The sequence below is a fragment of the Oncorhynchus kisutch genome, linkage group LG9 (assembly GCF_002021735.2).
Source record: "Oncorhynchus kisutch isolate 150728-3 linkage group LG9, Okis_V2, whole genome shotgun sequence".
NCBI lineage: Eukaryota > Metazoa > Chordata > Actinopteri > Salmoniformes > Salmonidae > Oncorhynchus > Oncorhynchus kisutch.
The window spans coordinates 8,974,380-8,987,204 of NC_034182.2; the positions used below are offsets into that span (position 1 = coordinate 8,974,380).

The 12,825-nt window shown below is 42.5% G+C and overlaps 1 protein-coding gene across 5 annotated transcripts; it reads left to right on the top strand.

The window, feature by feature from the left end:
• The first annotated feature begins 5,974 nt into the window (after positions 1-5,974).
• Positions 5,975-12,662, top strand: LOC109879978 (host cell factor 2-like). 5 transcript variants are annotated; one of them, XR_004210987.1, is made up of 16 exons: positions 5,975-6,495; positions 6,737-6,885; positions 7,105-7,268; positions 7,496-7,698; positions 7,894-7,978; positions 8,080-8,183; positions 8,397-8,621; positions 8,877-9,068; positions 9,367-9,431; positions 9,632-9,812; positions 9,901-9,950; positions 10,031-10,174; positions 10,354-10,539; positions 10,828-11,141; positions 11,236-11,311; positions 11,461-12,662. XR_004210987.1 is itself a non-coding variant. In XM_020472190.2 (16 exons), exons 1-16 carry the CDS (start codon positions 6,306-6,308, stop codon positions 11,504-11,506), a joined length of 2,358 nt encoding a protein of 785 aa, XP_020327779.1. In that variant the 5' UTR covers positions 5,976-6,305; the 3' UTR covers positions 11,507-12,662. The 5 variants fall into 5 exon arrangements, 3 of the variants coding, with proteins under 3 accessions (XP_020327779.1, XP_020327780.1, XP_031687656.1); XR_002253619.2 differs by having other exon boundaries at positions 11,456-11,503; XM_020472190.2 differs by having other exon boundaries at positions 5,976-6,495; positions 10,828-11,125.
• Positions 12,663-12,825: the final 163 nt, after the last annotated feature.

Sequence of the window (12,825 nt, forward strand, 5' to 3'; positions counted from 1 at the left end):
CTAAATTATTTAATTACTCTGTCTAAATAAAAATATTTAAAAAAACTTCACCAGAGAGCATGACTTAGCCACAAAGCTTTTTAAATACCTGTGCGTATCCCTACGCCTATTTGGGAAGCCTGCCATTTGGGCAGCGCGCATGGCAATAGGCCTAGCTGATTGAGTTGCGGCTGTCAGTGAAAAGCATCTAAAATATGTGAGAAGATAATGTGTGTTGAGTGTCATTTTAAATGTTGCAACAAACAGAGGGGTGTGTGTGAAGATATGGTATGTCTCTCTCCAGAATGCATGCACTCAGCTATCCAGAATGCGCACAGTTGTCTTCTGCCAATTCTTGCAAATTCATTGTTTCATTGTGTGAATTGTTTGCCCTTCAATTGTTTATTTTGATCAATTTTCCCATTACATACAGTATGTCGCCAGTAGGCCTAGTACGTGTACCAATAATCCCTCATGATTTAGTTACATGAATGTATATTAATGCATGTATTAATTACAGTCATTCAGTTTTGAGCCCCACATTCTTTACACCCCCCCACCCCCCCAAAATATATATATATATTTTTATTTTTTGATTGCCTGTTTTGCATGTTATTTTGGCATTAATACGAGTCACATATCAGTTTGCAAACAATGTAAAACAAAAACAAATATATATATATATATTATAGGGCCACATACAATCATAGTCTCTTTTTTGTTTTCTTAAGGCAGCTCCAAAATGCAGGTGTTTCAGCCTAGCTCAGTGCTTTCTGTGGTGAAGGGGCAGGAGGGTAGAAAATATGGAGAGTTGCGTTTTGATTGTCTCAGTGTTCTGTCACTCATGGGGACACTATGTTGCTGCCAAGTCTAAGGGAAGAGCTAGAAAATTCCAGCCACTTGTGTGCTGCCATGGAATTACAATAGAAGTACCCATCCAAGAAGGCTCAAGGTCATTGGCCACAGATAAAATGAGTCAAATCATGTTATATCTACAGTAGCTTTGATTGGTCAACATCATACTTTCAAAATCTTAGCAAGCAGTCATCCTCATGAATCAAGTCAACAATATACTGGCAAATTCTTTTTAGTCCATGTCCTATGAAGATAAATTATATATGAAACGTATTGGTGCTCATCGGCCATTGGACATAAACATTACACAACAAGTTGGAAATCGCAAATTCAACAATGAGTTGTTTGGAAGGAAGGAATCAGTGGCTAACTGCAAGCATTGCAAAGCAATCATTAGCCTGATATTCAGTGGAGTGGCTGTGTGGTCCTAAATCTAAGATTAAGGGTCTCTTTTCCTAGTTAGTGCAATTCATGTATTGTTTAGTGTTGTGTTGTGTAATTGCTTTGCTGACATTTAGCCCACTTTTCTTTTCTTTTTTGCCCCACCAAGATTTACATGCTAAAATCACCACTGCAATTGTTTCATTGTTTTTCGTTCGGAGTGCTGCATGTCAGCCATGAGCATGTGTCTGGTTTCTCGGTCCTGATCATGTTGAGGGAGCATGCGCGCCTGAGCATGCATTGAAGTATGTAGGAAGGTGCCCATTTGGGATGTTTTATTTCTTATTGTCTTAACTCACCACATCCATGCCTAATAAGCTGAGTTTCTCTGTATTTCTTTCTTCTTCATCGCAACAGTTTTTGTTCTATCCATTGCGAGTACTAATAGTTATTCACATTATTTGAAACAACTTTCCAACACTCCAGGCCTCGATAACCACCAAGCCTTGATCTGATGATCCCATAAATCCAGTGGAAACGTCATACAAAAACAGATGTCTGTCCCGATCGAGTTCACTGGCGCAGGAAACTGAGGGCCCGGAATAGGCTGATTGATACAACGTTGCAAGTTCGCTAGCGACAGCTTCCGCTGGAGCCAGTTGATGATTTGATCAAATGTTTCACTTCACTTGCAACAGCTCAAGTCAAGACCGAGAGAAAGAGAGGCAGACAGGCGGAGTACATGAATGTGATTGAAAGAACCAGACTTTTCATCAGGATATTTGATTGTTTTTATTTTGTCAGCTTCAGGCCTATGTATTTGACTCAGATGACGATGGAAGTACATTTCCATGCGCTCATTTATTTAGCCAATGGATCATAGTGTAGTGTAGCCTATCAATGTGTCTATATACCCTACATTACTCATCTCATATGTATATACTGTACTCTATACCATCTACTGCATCTTGTCTATGCCGTTCGGCCATCGCTCGTTTATATTTTTTTATGTACATATTCTTATTAATTCCTTTACACTTGTGTGTATAAGGTAGTTGTTGTGAAATTGTTAGGTTAGATTACTTGTTAGATATTACTGCATGGTCGGAAATAGAAGCACAAGCATTTCGCTACACTCGCATTAACATCTGCTAACATGTGTATGTGACAAATACAATTTGATTTGAAATGGCAGAGACTGGTGCTCTCGCCTTAGTTGATTTTTAACTTTTAGATATTTTTATTTCATATTTTTATGATTAACCACGTAACGATGATTTTGAGAAACGAAAACATTATTATTGAAATGAAACTGTTCCACGAAAATGCGCATATACAACTAATAATAACTGGCACCCAGATCGGTATAAATTGTAGGGTACTAGAAGGTAACTAGCCCTCCCTAAGAACAATGCCTAATTGCTGACACATAAAAGCAATGTTTGAAAAAAACATGGGTATGAGGGTCATGCTTAGGCAAATTAACTATTAATAAGGGAAATAAATTACAGTTTACACTTTGTTTAGGTATTTCATGAAATGTTTGTAGACAAGGGGCGTTCTATAGAAGTACATTGGTAAAATATTATGGCATAGGGCTTCAAACGAGTGTGTTAAAATCCATTTAATTTAGAAATTCTTTAGTAAGTAATACTTAAAAGCTAAGTCTCGTTCTTATTTTAATTATTTAAATAAAATATGGAGGGGGGGGGGGGATGGTGTTGCACATGTCACAATTAATATTCGCACTATGAGGAGATTTGATGTAAAGTCCCTCTTTAGCTCACCTGCACATTCATTTTCTGTTGTTCCTTTTCCATACAATCCATTATGTACAATTGCGCTAAATATTATTTTTATATTGCAAGATTTTAAATCCTAGCAGTCTTTAAAATGACATTCAGGATCAAAATGTTTTCAATAGCTGTTTTTAATCAATGAAAAAAATATTCATTGGAAAATTGGAAGTCAATATGACTAATAACATTAAATAATATTGGGGGGAATATAACATTTAATTTTTTATTTTATTTTATTTTACCTTTATTTAACCAGGTAGGCAAGTTGAGAACAAGTTCTCATTTACAATTGCGACCTGGCCAAGATAAAGCAAAGCAGTTCGACAGATAAAACGACACAGAGTTACACATGGAGTAAAAACAAACATACAGTCAATAATGCAGTATAAACAAGTCTATATACAATGTGAGCAAATGAGGTGAGAAGGGAGGTAAAGGCAAAAAAGGCCATGATGGCAAAGTAAATACAATATAGCAAGTAAAATACTGGAATGGTAGTTTTGCAATGGAAGAATGTGCAAAGTAGAAATAAAAATAATGGGGTGCAAAGGAGCAAAATAAATAAATAAATAAAAATTAAATACAGTTGGGAAAGAGGTAGTTGTTTGGGCTAAATTATAGGTGGTCTATGTATAGGTGCAGTAATCTGTGAGCTGCTCTGACAGTTGGTGCTTAAAGCTAGTGAGGGAGATAAGTGTTTCCAGTTTCAGAGATTTTTGTAGTTCGTTCCAGTCATTGGCAGCAGAGAACTGGAAGGAGAGGCGGCCAAAGAAAGAATTGGTTTTGGGGGTGACTAGAGAGATATACCTGCTGGAGCGTGTGCTACAGGTGGGAGATGCTATGGTGACCAGCGAGCTGAGATAAGGGGGGACTTTACCTAGCAGGGTCTTGTAGATGACATGGAGCCAGTGGGTTTGGCGACGAGTATGAAGCGAGGGCCAGCCAACGAGAGCGTACAGGTCGCAATGGTGGGTAGTATATGGGGCTTTGGTGATAAAACGGATTGCACTGTGATAGACTGCATCCAATTTGTTGAGTAGGGTATTGGAGGCTATTTTGTAAATGACATCGCCAAAGTCGAGGATTGGTAGGATGGTCAGTTTTACAAGGGTATGTTTGGCAGCATGAGTGAAGGATGCTTTGTTGCGAAATAGGAAGCCAATTCTAGATTTAACTTTGGATTGGAGATGTTTGATATGGGTCTGGAAGGAGAGTTTACAGTCTAACCAGACACCTAAGTATTTGTAGTTGTCCACGTATTCTAAGTCAGAGCCGTCCAGAGTAGTGATGTTGGACAGGCGGGTAGGTGCAGGTAGCGATCGGTTGAAGAGCATGCATTTAGTTTTACTTGTATTTAAGAGCAATTGGAGGCCACGGAAGGAGAGTTGTATGGCATTGAAGCTTGCCTGGAGGGTTGTTAACACAGTGTCCAAAGAAGGGCCGGAAGTATACAGAATGGTGTCGTCTGCGTAGAGGTGGATCAGGGACTCACCAGCAGCAAGAGCGACCTCATTGATGTATACAGAGAAGAGAGTCGGTCCAAGAATTGAACCCTGTGGCACCCCCATAGAGACTGCCAGAGGTCCGGACAGCAGACCCTCCGATTTGACACACTGAACTCTATCAGAGAAGTAGTTGGTGAACCAGGCGAGGCAATCATTTGAGAAACCAAGAGTGTCGAGTCTGCCGATGAGGATATGGTGATTGACAGAGTCGAAAGCCTTGGCCAGATCAATGAATACGCCTGCACAGTAATGTTTCTTATCGATGGCGGTTAAGATATCGTTTAGGACCTTGAGCGTGGCTGAGGTGCACCCATGACCAGCTCTGAAACCAGATTGCATAGCAGAGAAGGTATGGTGAGATTCGAAATGGTCGGTAATCTGTTTGTTGACTTGGCTTTCGAAGACCTTAGAAAGGCACGGTAGGATAGATATAGGTCTAATAACAACAACTCATAACTTAACTCGTGAATTCAGTGTAACATTGATGTGGCAACTCTCTTATGCTCTGTTATTGCACAAAATAAAGCTATCCCCAGTCAAATAGGAGCACAGCTCATGAGCCCACCTCCTACACTGCTCACACCTAATCCAGTCCACACCTGTGACTGAAAACGGGGGAGTTACTACTTACTATATGACATAACATGTTGTGGAAAATAGCTAAAAGGCTATAAAGTAACATTAACTGGAAAGCAATAGCACTAGTGGAAACATTTACAACTGCAATTAAGTCACGTTATCTTATTTAATGTATTTTACCACTCCTAGCAGTTTATGCTAACTAGCTAGCTGGATAGCATGTACTGCTAGTGAAGTTGCTAGCTGGCAAGTTAGCATAAACTAGCGCTAACCGGGATAGTCATGGTCTAAATGACAGTTAACTAGTTTGGCACATTCATAGAAGACAGTTATGACAGTGCTTGGGGGCGATGTTGCTCACAACAGACTCATCCAACATATTACTACTTTACTCTAAAATTATCTAAATTCTTCTCTCTAAACAAGTGGATTATTTAGCCTTTCCTACTTGTATATTTAACAAATATATATATATATAGATCTAACTTCATTGGAATATATCTACAACTTTTTCAAAATGTAAAAAAATTGATCAATTTACCATAAATTGTTTTGTTGACATATCTCCAAAAGTTGTGATGAAAGTGTTGGGGAAATAATTACCCTAAACTTTCCCAAATTTGAAACTCAAGAGCTGCCTATGGCCGCCTGCCCTGAGTCTACAAACACACACGCACACTTTTAAAATAGAGATTCTCTAAGAAAGATATGTGGATCTTCTCCACTTGCACCATGTGAGGCTGGAGAAAGAGTGTTTCGGGATATTTCTTGAATGTTGTAGCTTGATGTATTACCAGTAAATAATGCAGACAAAGTAGGTAAAGGATATAAGTAGAGGACAAGGATTAAAACTAAAATCAAACGTTAAACTTTGTCTCAACTCAATTTCTTGACTGGCTCTCTCTCTGGCATTTAGGCAAGCCTACACAAAAGTTGGAAGGATGTCAAAACTGCATTTTTATAGCTTATAGTAGCTTAGAAATCACTTCGGCAATACAAATCCATAAATTGAATCAACACCTATTATTGGCAACAACAAAAAATCGGTCAAAATTGGACACTTTTCCATTCATTTCGATACAAAAATAGTAACTTCCTCTGTCTAGTATTGCAGTTCTGGTGAAGGGAACAACGTAAGAGTTTGTCACCTCGCTCCGCCTGTTTCTCTCTGGTAACAACAAACAACGCCAAACTGCTGTAACCGTTAATGGACCGAACCCCGGTGTGTTGCGTTCCTAACGGTACAATGGACCCGTTATGGAAAAAAGTCAACTCATTTACTGGACCTATTCCCCGGTCAAGACACGGACACCGAGCAGCGGCTATTCGGGAACTTATTATCGTGTTTGGAGGTGGAAACGAGGGGATAGCGGAGGAGCTCCATGTTTACAACACCGGTAACGTTAGGCTAATACGTTAGTTAACTAGTTTGGCTAGCTAATGGACGCTACACATTTTGCGTTTGAGAAGTGAGCTAGTTAGCTATTTGGTTTTCCTAGCCGTCTGGTGCGACTAATATGTTAATGCCTTGAGAGTTTCACAAACATTCCCTGAAGCGCAGCAGCCAGCTTGCTTACCAGGCTAACGTTAGCTAGTTAGGAAAACCAACTTTTGCTCGGTCTCTGTCCCTTTGTCTAGTTTCTAAGCAGTGGTTTCTCCCAGCGGTGAGAGGGGACATCCCTCCAGGCTGTGCTGCCCATGGGTTTGCCTGTGAGGGAACCCGCATCCTGGTCTTTGGCGGCATGGTGGAGTTTGGCAAATACAACAACAGCCTGTACGAGCTACAGGTGAGGCTCTCTCACTCAATAGTGTCTTCAGTAATAGGGATCCTCTTGTCATGTTTTATGTATAAGGTGAAGAGTGTGCAGCAGCATTGTCATTCACAGTCCTGTAACTCTGATGGAAGGTCTTCACAAGTACATTGTCTTTCCCCCTTAGATTGTACAGTAGATTGTATGTATTCACTCTGATGGATAAGATGCCATAGTTGACCCCTTGTCTATCAGGCGAGCCGCTGGCTGTGGAAGAAGTTGAAACCCAGGCCACCCAAGAACGGCATGCCGCCCCCCTGTCCCCGCCTCGGACACAGCTTCACCCTCATTGGGAACAAGTGCTACCTGTTTGGGGGACTGGCCAATGACAGTGAGGACCCCAATGGCAATGTCCCAAGGTATGGAGCTATGTACCTAGCTCCAACAGTCTCCAACGCAGCTTCTCTAATCAGGGTACTGAGGGTTGTGATTAATCATAAGAAACCTTAATGTTTGCTCTGTCACTGTTGATCCCACCTAGCCTGGACCCAGATCTGTTTGGCCACACCAATGACCATAGTAGTGGGAAAGATCTGGGACCAGGCTAGTTCTCATCCCACTGGCTGTCTCTGTTTTCTCTCTGTAGGTACCTGGATGACTTTTATGAGCTGGAGCTGCAGTCAGTGTCAGGGGTGAAGGGTTGGAACATTCCAGATACTAAGGGCGTGGGTCCGTGGGCTCGAGAGTCCCACACGTCGGTAGCATACACTGGGTCAGGCTCCCCCAAACTCTACATTTTCGGAGGAATGAGAGGCAGTCGCCTTGATGACCTCTGGCAGCTTGACCTCGGTAACCTCACAGCCTACTGCCATGCTTTGATGAACCACAATCTGACCACAACACTTTGAATGAACTAACCTCCTTGGTGTGAATTCAAGTTGCTGTAGCAGTAACCAACTTTCTGTTTCCATAAAACGCATTCGTGGTCGTGGCGATGAAATCTAACTGGCTCTCTGAATCCACTCTCTTCTGTCTGCTCTTTAGAATCTCTGACATGGTCTACACCTGACACTAAAGGACCCCCTCCTCTACCCAGAAGCCTTCACTCTGCCAACGTTATAGAAAACAAGTAATGGAAATAGTTATTTTGTGTGTGCTGTATATGTCTGTGTGGTATCATGGATGTTTGCCTAATATTTTTTATTTTTTTTGCTTTGCCTCTGTGGGAAGGATGTATGTTTTCGGGGGGTGGGTCCCCGTTCCAGAGACAGACAAACCTAACACCCTGGGAGATGAATGGATCTGTACCAACTCCTTATCCGTGCTCAACTTAGGTCAGTATCATACCCTAAGTGATTAGCTTGTAATAATGAGTATCTGACTGGTCACATAACAGGCATTCCATTTAGTTAAATTAATATTTTGAGAATCATATTGAATTGAACCCAGTAAGGTTAAATCAATCACATTTATTTATAAAGCCCTTTTTACATAAGCAGATGTTACAAAGTGCTTAAATAGTTTACCCCTTTTCCTGTTGATCTCAGACACCATGACATGGCAGAGCCTAGGCCCAGATCAGCAACAGGGGCAGACAATGAGCCAGGGTGACCAGGAAGAGCCCCAGCCCAGCAGCAGGGGACCCCGAGCCAGGGCAGGCCACTGTGCTGCCTCTATCGGCTCCCGCCTCTACATCTGGAGCGGCCGTGACGGCTACCGGAAGAGCTGGAACTACCAGGTGTGCTGCCAGGATCTATGGTATCTGGAGACGGGTGAGGAGAGAGACAAGGATACTATTAATATCAGCACATGTCTTATTACTGTAGCTCAATATGTGCTGCAGAGTCATACCATCTTTAAATCCTATTTTTACATTTTAATTTGACCTTTATTTAGCTAGGAGTCAGTGGAGAGAGTGGATTTCTCATTTGTTCACACTAGTAACCCTCAGATAAAGTTAAATGGATATTGTTACCTGCTCGGCCATTTTGCTGCTACAACCTAACTGCGACTTGTGGTGTTTTCAGAGCGGCCCTCCACCCCAGCAGCAGTACTACTGGTCAAGTCCACCGTCAGCATGCTCCATGTGGCCTGGCGCCCCCTACCTGCAGCAGAGTGTTACATCCTCCAGCTGCAGCCCGTCTCCCCCTCTAACACCCCCTCTAACCCCACAGCCCGACCCAGCACAGGTGCCCAGGAGAGGAACCCCCAGGACCAAGGTGAGAGGAGAAATCTACCTGCTGCTCACACACAACCAATCAGAGACCACTAGTTTGAATAGAAATGACCACAGTGAATTTCACATGGCCTTGAGAGGAGTTCTGTCTGATGCCAAGCTATTGAGTTTGAAAGTGGTTTTAAAGCAGAAGCCTTTGTCCAGGGCCATCTGGTCCATTCACAAGGCCAGGGTTGACATCTGTACTGGGCCAGGGTTGAAGGTTGACGCAGGCTAAGCTATAATGAGCTAAGAAGAGGTATACGTGTAAAGCTATGCTTGATGTACTCGTTTTCCTCCAGATGTCCAGTCAGCTCAGGTCCCAGACGACCCCACCTCACAGGAAGCCCAGAATACATCCCAACAGGTCAGATGGTGACCCCTTACATACATATCCAGTTGTCTTAGCTACAGTGCTGGGAAAGTGCTATATTCAGATGGTGTTAGTACTGCCATTGAGACTGTAACAGCTAAGCTAAATGTTACACCCCGATTTTGTTAATGCTACATTGACTGACACTGAATATTGCGTCTTCCCCCCCCCCCCCCCCCCCCCCCGCATGCCAGGAGGTGGCTTCAGGGCAGAAAGAGACTCCCATGGAAGTGTCAGAGGCTGTTAGAGACCCCCATCCAGAGGGGGAGAGTGATGCTAGTGGACAAAAACAATCCGAGCCCTTGGGACATGAGGCTGACCCCACAAAAACCTCCCAGCCCTCAGACACAGTGGTGAGCAGTGAACACCAGCCAGGTAACAGCATGGACCTCAAGCTAGCTTTTTACTCTACCAGGTTTGAATATCATCTGCATAAACAATGACAGTCCTTCCTCATTCACAGGACAAGAACCTGACACCACTTCCTCAGATCTCAACACTGTCAAATGCAAGGTAGAACAAGAATACTAAAGAAGTTATTCATTTTCCTACCATAGAGACTGAAGGAAGTAATGCCTGTCTGTGCCCTGTAGGTATCTGGTGATAAATCAGGTGAGTCTGAGTGGTTTGATGCTGGAGTGTTCAAAACCCTGTTCTCTGAGGTTACCCACTACTACCTGCCACCTGGGAATGACTTTATTCCCACTATCTACAGCAGACCCACTAACACTAAAGAGGTAAGCCACATCTTGGTTTGAATCCTAATGAAAAAACATGCCCCCAGAATATGTGCAGATAACATGCAGAAACCATCTTCAGCTAGCAGTCATTTTTTGTTAATTTGTCTCTAATCTGTTCATTGATTTCTGGATTTGACACACACACGCACCATTTTCAACACACCCCACTCCCACAGATTAAGTTGCAGGGGCCTCAGGACTATGAGTGGAGTGAGAAGCAGGAGCTGTGTCCAGGTGTAGCCTACAGGTTCAGAGTAGCAGGCATCAACAGCTGTGGTCAGGGAGACTTCAGCCCTGCCAGCGAGTTCAAAACCTGCCAGCCCGGCTTCCCCGGAGCGCCCTCAGCTGTCAAGATCACCAAGGTACTGTACTCTACAACAGCAAACTTTACACTGAGAGAAGGTTACTGTTGAGGGGTGTAAATGAGGCCAAGCACATTAACAGAATGTGCTGCCAGCATTCGTTATTGTTCAACAGAGGCTTCCGAGAGCTCACATGGGAGATTGTTGTGATTTCTTGCTGCCTGTTCAATTTCACTAGTTTTCTAGTTCCACAATATATTTCTCGTTTTATCATATGTGTATCATTGTTTCTCCTAAACAACCTGCTTTTCCTCTCACACTTTATCCATCAACCACTGTCACCCCCAGGCTAATGACTCGGTCCACATCACATGGGACTCCCCCACCTCCCCGTCAGGTAAGATCTTGGAGTACTCCATGTACCTGGCGGTGAGGAAGAGCCGGTCCAGCAGCTCTGAGCGTCCTGGCCAGCTGGCCTTCATCAGGATCTACCGCGGCACCAAGACCTCTTGCACCGTCAGCCCCGCCCACCTGGCCAACGCCTACATTGACAGCTCCTCCCCCAACCGGCCAGCTGTCGTCTTCCGCATCGCCGCCAAGAACGAGCAGGGCTACGGGCCCGCCACACAGATCCGCTGGCTACAGGGTACGCTACAAGAGAGGTGGGGGGTTATCCTGACCCTGAATCAGTACTCTAGTGGCATACTGACTGCCACCAATGAGTGGTCTCTAACCATGGGCTCTGTCTCCTTTCAGATGCCAGTAAACTCAAAGCCTCGTCAACACAACCAGACGGCAGCCCCACGGAGGCAGAACAGGAGGCAGCAGACAGGTGAACAAGCTCTGCTCTCATCTGACTAAACCTTAGGAGAAGGTTTATATGAAATGAGTTGTCTCTTGCCATTGTCAGGCGTGCTCTTTTTAGAGTTTGTGTTAGAGGACTTATTGTCATTTTTTTTCTTCTCGTGTCTTGCAGCTCAGGTTGAAGATGGACTGCCAGACGCTCGCCGATACCCAGGAAAGATGATGTAACTAGTCAGAGGGCATGACTACTTTCCAACCAAGCCATGTCCCTCACAGAAAGGCTGTACACAACTTATAGATTGAAGTTATTTTTTTGTTTTTTACTAATTGTTGTACATAACTGTTGCGTGTGTTAATTTCCACCGGTCATTTGACCATTTTGTATTACATTATAGTGTCAAAGAAGTTGCACTTCCATGACTATTTTTTAAAAAGTTAAATAGATAACTGATGTTATGACCAGAGCATTTCCCCTCTTGTCAAACAGACAAGGAATGAACGTGCCTTAGTGTATGAAGGGGTTTTGAATGGGGATGATGATCGACCAGCCAGCAACTGCTTCACAATAATTAACATGTAGCAAACTTGAATTGGATAATAGTGTGATATTTTGTGTATTTATCATTTGGGCCAAGTCAATGGTTGTATTTCAGCCTCAACATGCAGAGGTTTTTTGTTAAGTATCACATGATTCCAGCACAGCACTTCTTACATGCCTTGTGGGCATGGAATGTGAGGGTTTGAGTCCATCAATTTATGTTGTTCCATTTCATATTTATGGTTACTGTTATTATCCTTTATTCAAAGGATTATTTTGTAGCCATAGGAAGTAAGCCATGTGTTTGAATCTTAAGCTATCTATACATAAATACAGTGATTGCCACTACCTTTCCTCTCTTATAGCACTGTAGCTCACTATGCAATGTGGAAATCACTAGATTTCTTTGGGCTGCTCATGTTTACAAATTGAATAGTACATTTGATCCAGACATTCATTCCATCTGATTCCAAAGCTACTTTAGTATGGCGAAAGCGAAGATACATGAGTTTTTATTTATTGTTGAATCTTTAACATGTTTTACCATATGTTACTCAGTGAGTATGTAGCCCAGATCTCATTTTTGTTAATATGAGCTCAATGCAGGAGATAATAGTGTTTTAACATTCCTGTTTTGTTACAGGATTGTATTGAAAAATAATCCAGGCGGCATGACTAACTGTTATCCCTGTACTCTTGGTAGGTGTATGTTGTACAATTTGTTAAATGAGAACTGAGAACATTTTGGACTTCTGTTAACAGTCCAAATGTGGTAAGAAATGTGGTAAAATGTGGTAAAAATGGCAAGAAATAAAACTGTTCTTGACAATCTGCTAATGAGCATTATTATCAGTGTGTGTGATTCTTGTCTGATATCAGACAATAACCTTTTTTTATTCAATTTGTGAAAATGGATCAAAATGAAAAATTCATTGTGGCGAGAGTTTTCCAAGAGCCTTTGTAATGTTGCAATTTAACCACATGGGGTTCAAATTGAAGTAGAG